Source organism: Coregonus clupeaformis, unplaced genomic scaffold (genome assembly GCF_020615455.1).
Source record: "Coregonus clupeaformis isolate EN_2021a unplaced genomic scaffold, ASM2061545v1 scaf0061, whole genome shotgun sequence".
NCBI classification, from domain to species: domain Eukaryota; kingdom Metazoa; phylum Chordata; class Actinopteri; order Salmoniformes; family Salmonidae; genus Coregonus; species Coregonus clupeaformis.
In genome coordinates, this window is record NW_025533516.1 from 275,999 (window position 1) to 289,551 (window position 13,553).

The following is a 13,553-nucleotide window of genomic DNA, read 5'->3' on the forward strand; positions in this document are numbered from 1 at the left end:
CACAACACCTGATACACACCACAACATACCCACACCTGATACACACCACAACATGCCCACACCTGATACACACTTCAACATGCCCACACCTGATACACACTTCAACATGCCCACACCTGATACACACCACAACCACTACACCTGATACACACCAAAACATGCCTACAACTGATACACACCACAACATGCCCACACCAGATACACACCACAACCACTACACCTGATACACTCCACAACCACTGTGCCTAATACACACCACATCATGCCCACACATGATACACACCACAATATGCCCACACCTGATACACACCACAACATGCCCATACCTGATACACACCACAACATGCCCATACCTGATACAAACCACGACCCCTACACCTGATACACACCACAACCACTACACCTGATAAACACCACAACCACTATGCCTATACACACCACAACATGCCCACACCTGATACACACCACAACCACTACACCTGATACACACCACAACATGCCCACACATGATACACACCACAATATGCCCACACCGAAACACACCACAACATGCCCACACCTGATACACACCACAACCACTACACCTAATATACAACACAACATGCCCACACCTGATACACACCTCAATATGCCCACACCTGATACACACAACAACATGCCAGACCTGATACACACCACAACCACTACACCTGATACACACCACAACCACTACACCTGATAAACACAACAACATGCCCACACCTGATACACACCACAACATGCCCATACCTGATACACACCATAACCACTACAGCTGATACACACCACAACATGCCCACACCTGATACACACCACAACATGCCCACCCATGATACACATCACAACATGCCCACACCTGATACACACCACAACCACTACACCTAATACACACCACAACATGCCCACAGCTGATACACACCACACCATGTCCACACCTGATACACACCACAACATGCCCACACCTGATACACACAACAAGCACTACACCGGATACACACCACAACATGCCTACACCTGATAACACACCGCAACCACTACACCTGATACACACCACAACATGCCCACAGCTGATACACACCACATCATGCCCATACCTGATACACACAGCAACCACTACACCTGATACACACCACAACATGCCCACACCTGATACACACAACAAGCACTACACCGGATACACACCACAACATGCCTACACCTGATAACACACCGCAACCACTACACCTGATACACACTACAACACGCCCACAGCTGATACACACCACAACATGCCCACACCTGATACACACCACAACATGCCCACACCTGATACACACCACAACCACTACACCTGATACACACCAAAACATGCCCACAGCTGATACACACCACAACATGCCCATACCTGATACACACAGCAACCACTACACCTGATACACACCACAACATGCCCACAGCTGATACACACCACCACATGCCTCCACCTGATACACACCACAACCACTAAACCTGATAAAAACAACAACATGCCCACACCTTATACACACCACAACATGCCCACACCTGATACACATCACAAGCACTACACCTGATACACACCACAACATGCCCACACATGATACACACCACAATATGCCCACACCTGATACACAACACAACATGCCCATACCTAATACAAACCACAATCCCTACACCTGATACACACCACAACATGCCCACAAATGATACACACCACAATATGCCCACACCTGATACACACCACAACATTCTCATACCTGATACACACCACACCATGCCCACACCTAATACACACAACAACATGCCAAACCTGATACACACCACAACCACTACACCTGATACACACCACAACCACTACACCTGATAAACACAACAATATGCCCACACCTGATACACACCACAACATGCCCATACCTGATAAACACCATAACCACTACAGCTGATACACACCACAACATGCCCACACCTGATACACACCGCAACCACTACACCTAATACACACCACAACATGCCCACAGCTGATACACACCACACAATGTCTACACCTGATACATACCACAAGATGTCCACACCTGATACACACCACAACATGCCCACACCTGATACACACCACAAGCACTACATCGGATACACACCACAACATGCCCACACCTGATACACACCGCAACCACTACACCTAATACACACCACAACATGCCCACAGCTGATACACACCACACAATGTCTACACCTGATACATACCACAAGATGTCCACACCTGATACACACCACAACATGCCCACAGCTGATACACACCACAACATGCCCACACCTGATACACACCACAACATGCCCACACCTGATACACACCGCAACCACTACACCTGATACACACCACAACATGCCCACAGCTGATAAACACCACAACATGCCCACACCTGATACACACAGCAACCACTACACCTGATAAACACAACAACATGCCCACACCTGATACACACCACAACATGCCCATACCTGATAAACACCATAACCACTACAGCTGATACACACCACAACCACTACACCTGATACACACCACACCATGCCCACACCTGATACACAACATACCCTACCATGATACACACCACAACATGCCCACACCTGATACACACCGCAGCCACTACACCTGATACACACCACAACATGCCCACAGCTGATACACACCACAACATGCCCACACATGATACACATCTCAAGCACTACACCGGAAACACCACAACATGCACACACATGATACACACTGCAACCACTACACCTGATACACACCACAACATGCCCAGAGCTGATACAAACCACTACATGCCCACACCTGATACACACCACAACATGCCCACACCTGATACACACAGCAACCACTACATCTGATACACACCACAACATGCCCTCAGCTGATACACACCACAACATGCCCATAACTGATACACACAGCAACCACTACACCTGATAAACACAACAACATGCCCACACCTTATACACACCACAAAATGCCCATACCTGATAAACACCATAACCAAGACAGCTGATACACACCACAACCACTACACCTGATACACACCACACCATACCCACACCTGACACACACCACAACATGCCCACACCTGATACACAACACAACATACCCACCCATGATACACACCACAACATGCCCACACCTGATACACACCGCAACCACTACACCTGATACACACCACAACATGCCCACAGCTGATACACATCACAACATGTCTACACCTGATACATACCACAACATGCCCATACATGATACACACCACAACATGCCCACCCCTGATACACACAACAACATGTCAAACGTGATACACACCATAACCACTACACCTGATACACACCACAACCACTACACCTGATAAACACAACAACATGCCCAGACCTGATACACACCACAACATGCCCATACCTGATAAACACCACGACATGTCTACACCTGATACACACCACAACCACTTCACAAGGTACACACCAAAACATGCCCACACCTGATACACACCACAAGCACTACACCTGATACACACCACAACATTCCCACCCATGATACACATCACAACATGCCCACACCTGATACACACCGCAACCACTACACCTAATACACACCATAACATGCCCACAGCTGATACACACCACACCATGTCTACACCTGATACATACCACAAGATGTCCACACCTGATACACACAACAAGCACTACACCGGATACACACCACAACATGCCTACACCTGATACACACCGCAACCACTACACCTGATACACACCACAACATGCCCACAGCTGATACACACCACAACCACCACACCTGATACACACCACAACATGCCCACACCTGATACATACCACAACCAGTACACCTGATACATACCACAACATGCCCACACCTGATACACACCACAACATGCCCACACCTGATACACACCACAACATGCCCACACCTGATACACACCACAACATGCCCACACCTGATAAACACAACAACATGCCCACACCTGATACACACCACAACATGCCCATACCTGATAAACACCATAACCACTACAGCTGATACATACCACAACATGCCCACACCTGATACACACCACAACATGCCCACACCTATACATACCAAAACCAGTACACCTGATACATACCACAACATGCCCACACCTGATACACACCACAACATGCCCACACCTGATACACACCACAACATGCCCACACCTGATACACACCACAACATGCCCACACCTGATACACACCACAACATGCCCACACCTGATACACACCACAACCACTACAGCTGATACACACCACAACCACAACACCTGATACACACCACAACATACCCACACCTGATAAACACCACAACATGCCCACAACTGATACACACTACAACATGCCCACACCTGATACACACCACAACCACTACACCTGATACACACCAAAACATGCCTACAACTGATACACACCACAACAAGCCCAAACCTGATACACATCACAACCACTACACCTGATACACTCCACAACCACTGTGCCTAATACACACCACAACATGCCCACACCTGATACACACCACAACCACTACACCTGATACACACCACAACATGCCCACACATGATACACACCACAATATGCCCACACCTGAAACACACCACAACATGCCCATACCTAATACAAACCACAATCCCTACACCTGATACATGCCCACAAATGATACACACCACAATATTCCCACACCTGATACACACCACAACATGCCCATACCTGATACAAACCACGACCCCTACACCTGATACACACAACAACATGCCAGACCTGATACACACCACAACTACTACACCTGATACACACCACAACCACTACACCTGATAAACACAACAACATGCCCACACCTGATACACACCACAACATGCCCATACCTGATACACACCATAACCACTACAGCTGATACACACAACAACATGCCCACACCTGATACACACCACAACATGCCCACCCATGATACACATCACAACATGCCCACACCTGATACACACCGCAACCACTACACCTAATACACACCACAACATGCCCAGAGCTGATACACACCACACCATGTCCACACCTGATACACACCACAACATGCCCACACCTGATACACACAACAAGCACTACACCGGATACACACCACAACCACTACACCTGATACACACCACAACATGCCCACAGCTGATACACACCACAACATGCCCATACCTGATACACACAGCAACCACTACACCTGATACACACCACAACATGCCCACAGCTGATACACACCACCACATGCCTACACCTGATACACACCGCAACCACTACACCTGATACACACCACAACATGCCCACAGCTGATACACACCACAACATGCCCACACCTGATACACACCACAACATGCCCACACCTGATACACACCACAACCACTACACCTGATACACACCACAACATGCCCACAGCTGATACACACCACAACATGCCCATACCTGATACACACAGCAACCACTACACCTGATACACACCACAACATGCCCACAGCTGATACACACCACCACATGCCTCCACCTGATACACACCACAACCACTACACCTGATAAACACAACAACATGCCCACACCTTATACACACCACAACATGCCCATACCTGATAAACACCATAACCAAGACAGCTGATACACACCACAACCACTACACCTGATACACACCACACCATACCCACACCTGACACACACCACAACATGCCCACACCTGATACACAACACAACATACCCACCCATGATACACACCACAACATGCCCACACCTGATACACACCACAACATGTCTACACCTGATACATACTACAAGATGTCCACACCTGATACACACCACAACATGCCCACACCTGATACACATCACAAGCACTACACCTGATACACACCACAACATGCCCACACATGATACACACCACAATATGCCCACACCTGATACACACCACAACATGCCCATACCTAATACAAACCACAACCCCTACACCTGATACACACCACAACATGCCCACAAATGATACACACCACAATATGCCCACACCTGATACACACCACAACATGCCCATACCTGATACAAACCACAACACCTACACCTGATACACACCACAACATGCCCATACCTGATACACACCACACCATGCCCACACCTGATACACACAACAACATGCCAAACCTGATACACACCTCAACCACTACACCTGATACACACCACAACCACTACACCTGATAAACACAACAACATGCCCAGACCTGATACACACCACAACATGCCCATACCTGATAAACACCATAACCACTACAGCTGATACACACCACAACATGCCCACACCTGATACACACCACAACATGCCCACCCATGATACACACCACAACATGCCCATACCTGATACACAACACAACATGCCCATACCTGATACAAACCACAACCCCTACACCTGATACACACCACAACCACTACACCTGATAAACACCACAACCACTATGCCTAATACACACCACAACATGCCCACACCTGATACACACCACAACCACTACACCTGATACACACCACAACATGCCCACACATGATATACACCACAATATGCCCACACCTGAAACACACCACAACATGCCCATACCTAATACAAACCACAATCCCTACACCTGATACACACCACAACATGCCCACAAATGATACACACCACAACATGCCCACACCTGATACACACCACAACCACTACACCTAATATACAACACAACATGCCCACACCTGATACACACAACAACATGCCAGATCTGATACACACCACAACCACTACACCTGATACACACCACAACCACTACACCTGATAAACACAACAACATGCCCACACCTGATACACACCACAACATGCCCATACCTGATACACACCATAACCACTACAGCTGATACACACCACAACATGCCCACACCTGATACACACCACAACATGCCCACCCATGATACACATCACAACATGCCCACACCTGATACACACCGCAACCACTACACCTAATACACACCACAACATGCCCACAGCTGATACACACCACACCATGTCCACACCTGATACACACCACAACATGCCCACACCTGATACACACAACAAGCACTACACCGGATACACACCACAACATGCCTACACCTGATACACACCGCAACCACTACACCTGATACACACCACAACATGCCCACAGCTGATACACACCACAACATGCCCACACCTGATACACACCACAACATGCCCACACCTGATACACACCACAACCACTACACCTGATACACACCACAACATGCCCACAGCTGATACACACCACAACATGCCCATACCTGATACACACAGCAACCACTACACCTGATACACACCACAACATGCCCACAGCTGATACACACCACCACATGCCTCCACCTGATACACACCACAACCACTACACCTGATAAACACAACAACATGCCCATACCTGATAAACACCATAACCAAGACAGCTGATACACACCACAACCACTACACCTGATACACACCACACCATACCCACACCTGACACACACCACAACATGCCCACACCTGATACACAACACAACATACCCACCCATGATACACACCACAACATGCCCACAGCTGATACACACCACAACATGTCTACACCTGATACATACTACAAGATGTCCACACCTGATACACACCACAACATGCCCACACCTGATACACATCACAAGCACTACACCTGATACACACCACAACATGCCCACACATGATACACACCACAATATGCCCACACCTGATACACACCACAACATGCCCATACCTAATACAAACCACAACCCCTACACCTGATACACACCACAACATGCCCACAAATGATACACACCACAATATGCCCACACCTGATACACACCACAACATGCCCATACCTGATACAAACCACAACACCTACACCTGATACACACCACACCATGCCCACACCTGATACACACAACAACATGCCAAACCTGATACACACCACAACCACTACACCTGATACACACCACAACCACTACACCTGATAAACACAACAACATGCCCAGACCTGATACACACCACAACATGCCCATACCTGATAAACACCATAACCACTACAGCTGATACACACCACAACATGCCCACACCTGATACACACCACAACATGCCCACCCATGATACACACCACAACATGCCCATACCTGATACACAACACAACATGCCCATACCTGATACAAACCACGACCCCTACACCTGATACACACCACAACCACTACACCTGATAAACACCACAACCACTATGCCTAATACACACCACAACATGCCCACACCTGATACACACCACAACCACTACACCTGATACACACCACAACATTCCCACACATGATATACACCACAATATGCCCACACCTGAAACACACCACAACATGCCCATACCTAATACAAACCACAATCCCTACACCTGATACACACCACAACATGCCCACAAATGATACACACCACAACATGCCTACACCTGATACACACCACAACCACTACACCTAATATACAACACAACATGCCCACACCTGATACACACAACAACATGCCAGATCTGATACACACCACAACCACTACACCTGATACACACCACAACCACTACACCTGATAAACACAACAACATGCCCACACCTGATACACACCACAACATGCCCATACCTGATACACACCATAACCACTACAGCTGATACACACCACAACATGCCCACACCTGATACACACCACAACATGCCCACCCATGATACACATCACAACATGCCCACACCTGATACACACCGCAACCACTACACTTAATACACACCACAACATGCCCACAGCTGATACACACCACACCATGTCCACACCTGATACACACCACAACATGCCCACACCTGATACACACAACAAGCACTACACCGGATACACACCACAACATTTCCACAGCTGATACACACCACCACATGCCTCCACCTGATACACACCACAACCACTACACCTGATAAACACAACAACATGCCCACACCTTATACACACCACAACATGCCCATACCTGATAAACACCATAACCAAGACAGCTGATACACACCACAACCACTACACCTGATACACACCACACCATACCCACACCTGACACACACCTCAACATGCCCACACCTGATACACAACACAACATACCCACCCATGATACACACCACAACATGCCCACACCAGATACACACCGCAACCACTACACCTGATACACACCACAACATGCCCACAGCTGATACACACCACAACATGTCTACACCTGATACATACAGTGGGGAAAAAAAGTATTTAGTCAGAAACCAATTGTGCAAGTTCTCCCACTTAAAAAGATGAGAGAGGCCTGTAATTTTCATCATAGGTACACGTCAACTATGACAGACAAATTGAGGAAAAAAAATCCAGAAAATCACATTGTAGGATTTTTAATGAATTTATTTGCAAATTATGGTGGAAAATAAGTATTTGGTCACCTACAAACAAGCAAGATTTCTGGCCTCACAGACCTGTAACTTCTTCTTTAAGAGGTCCTCTGTCCTCAACTCGTTACCGTATTAATGGCACTTGTTTGAACTTGTTATCAGTATAAAAGACACCTGTCCACAACCTCAAACAGTCACACTCTAAACTCCACTATGGCCAAGACCAAAGAGCTGTCAAAGGATACCAGAAACAAAATTGTAGACCTGCACCAGGCTGGGAAGACTGAATCTGCAATAGGTAAGCAGCTTGGTTTGAAGAAATCAACTGTGGGAGCAATTATTAGGAAATGGAAGACATACAAGACCACTGATAATCTCCCTCGATCTGGGGCTCCACGCAAGATCTCACCCCGTGGGGTCAAATTGATCACAAGAACGGGTGAGCAAAAATCCCAGAACCACACGGGGGGGACCTAGTGAATGACCCGCAGAGAGCTGGGACCAAAGTAACAAAGCCTACCATCAGTAACACACCACGCCGCCAGGGACTCAAATCCTGCAGTGCAAGACGTGTCCCCCTGCTTAAGTCAGTACATGTCCAGGCCCGTCTGAAGTTTGCTAGAGTGCATTTGGATGATCCAGAAGAGGATTGGGAGAATGTCATATGGTCAGATGAAACCAAAATATAACTTTTTTGGTAAAAACTCAACCGGTCGGTTTGGAGGACAAAGAATGCTGAGTTGCATCCAAAGAACACCATACCTACTGTGAAGCATGGGGGTGGAAACATCATGCTTTGGGGCTGTTTTTTCTGCAAAGGATCAGGACGACTGATCCGGTAAAGGAAAGAATGAATGGGGCCATGTATCGGAGATTTTGAGTGAAAACCCTTCCATCAGCAAGGGCATGAAGATGAAACGTGGCTGGGTCTTTCAGCATGACAATGATCCCAAACACACCACCCGGGCAACGAAGGAGTGGCTTGGAAGAAGCATTTCAAGGTCCTGGAGTGGCCTAGCCAGTCTCCAGATCTCAACCCCATAGAAAATCTTTGGAGGGAGTTGAAAGTCCGTGTTGCCCAGCGACAGCCCCAAAACATCACTGCTCTAGAGGAGATCTGCATGGAGGAATGGGCCAAAATACCAGCAACAGTGTGTGAAAACCTTGTGAAGACTTACAGAAAACGTTTGACCTGTGTCATTGCCAACAAAGGGTATATAACAAAGTATTGACAAAACTTTTGTTATTGACCAAATACTTATTTTCCACCATAATTTGCAAATAAATTCATTAAAAATCCTATAATATGATTTTCTTGAATTTTTTTTCTCATTTTGTCTTTCATAGTTGACGTGTACCTATGATGAAAATTACAGGCCTCTCTCATCTTTTTAAGTGGGAGAACTTGCACAATTGGTGGCTGACTAAATACTTTTTTGCCCCACTGTACTACAAGATGTCCACACCTGATACACACCACAACATGCCCACACCTGATACACATCACAAGCACTACACCTGATACACACCACAACATGCCCACACATGATACACACCACAATATGCTCACACCTGATACACACCACAACATGCCCATACCTAATACAAACCACAACCCCTACACCTGATACACACCACAACATGCCCACAAATGATACACACCACAATATGCCCACACCTGATACACACACAACATTCTCATACGATACAAACCACAACACCTACACCGATACACACCACAACATGCCCATACCGATACACACCACACCATGCCCACACCTAATACACACAACAACATGCCAAACCTGATACACACCACAACCACTACAGATACACACCACAACCACTACACCTGATAAACACAACAATATGCCCACACCTGATACACACCACAACATGCCCATACTGATAAACACCATAACACTACAGCGATACACACCACAACATGCCCACACCTGATACACACCACAACATGCCCACCCATGATACACACCACAACATGCCCACACCTGATACACACCACAACATGCCCACACCTGATACACACCACAACATGCCCACCCATGATACACACCACAACATGCCCACACCTGATACACACCGCAACCACTACACCTAATACACACCACAACATGCCCACAGCTGATACACACCACACCATGTCTACACCTGATACATACCACAAGATGTCCACACCTGATACACACCACAACATGCCCACACCTGATACACACCACAAGCACTACATCGGATACACACCACAACATGCTTACACCTGATACACACTGCACCCACTACACCTGATACACCCCACAACATGCCCACAGCTGATACACACCACAACATGCCCACACCGATACACACCACAACATGCCCACTCTGATACACACCGCAACCACTACACCTGATACACACCACAACATGCCCACAGCTGATAAACACCACAACATGCCCACACCTGATACACACAGCAACCACTACACCTGATAAACACAACAACATGCCCACACCTGATACACACCACAACATGCCCATACGTGATAAACACCATAACCACTACAGCTGATACACACCACAACCACTACACCTGATACACACCACACCATGCCCACACCTGATACACAACATACCCACCCATGATACACACCACAACATGCCCACACCTGATACACACCGCAACCACTACATCTGATACACACCACAACATGCCCACAGCAGATACACACCACAACATGCCCACACATGATACACATCTCAAGCACTACACCGGAAACACCACAACATGCACACACATGATACACACTGCAACCACTACACCTGATACACACCACAACATGCCCAGAGCTGATACAAACCACTACATGCCCACACCTGATACACACCACAACATGCCCACACCTGATACAAACAGCAACCACTACATCTGATACACACCACAACATGCCCTCGGCTGATACACACCACAACATGCCCATACCTGATACACACAGCAACAACTACACCTGATACACACCACAACATGCCCACAGCTGATACACACCACCACATGCCTCCACCTGATACACACCACAACCACTACACCTGATAAACACAACAACATGCCCACACCTTATACACACCACAACATGCCCATACCTGATAAACACCATAACCACTCCAGCTGATACACACCACAACCACTACACCTGATACACACCACACCATACCCACACCTGACACACACCACAACATGCCCACACCTGATACACACCGCAACCACTACACCTAATACACACCACAACATGCCCACAGCTGATACACACCACACCATGTCTACACCTGATACATACCACAAGATGTCCACACCTGATACACACCACAACATGCCCACACCTGATACACACAACAAGCACTACACCGGATACACACCACAACTTGCCTACACCTGATACACACCGCAACCACTACACCTGATACACACCACAACTTTCAACAGCTGATACACACCACAACCACCACACCTGATACACACCAAAACATGCCCACACCTATACATACCACAACCAGTACACCTGATACATACGACAACATGCCCACACCTGATACACACCACAACATGCCCACACCTGATACACACCACAACATGCCCACACCTGATACACACCACAACATGCCCACACCTGATACACACCACAACATGCCCACACCTGATACACACCACAACCACTACAGCTGATACACACCACAACCACAACACCTGATACACACCACAACATACCCACACCTGATACACACCACAACATGCCCACACCTGATACACACTACAACATGCCCACACCTGATACACACCACAACCACTACAGATACACACAAAACATGCCTACAACGATACACACCACAACATGCCCACACCTGATACACACCACAACCACTACACCTAATACACTCCACAACCACTGTGCCTAATACACACCACAACATGCCCACACATGATACACACCACAACATGCCCATATCTGATACACACCACAACATGCCCATACCTGATACAA

At 47.4% G+C, this 13,553-nt stretch overlaps 1 protein-coding gene across 1 annotated transcript in view; it reads left to right on the forward strand.

The window, feature by feature from the left end:
• Positions 1-3,311: 3,311 nt before the first annotated feature.
• Positions 3,312-13,553, forward strand: part of LOC121546620 (LIM and calponin homology domains-containing protein 1-like) — a 66,564-nt gene continuing 56,322 nt past the window's right edge. Inside the window, exon 1 of the mRNA XM_045212900.1 lies at positions 3,312-3,347. Coding sequence (XP_045068835.1) covers positions 3,312-3,347 — 36 coding nt within the window. The remainder of the gene's footprint in view (positions 3,348-13,553) is intronic.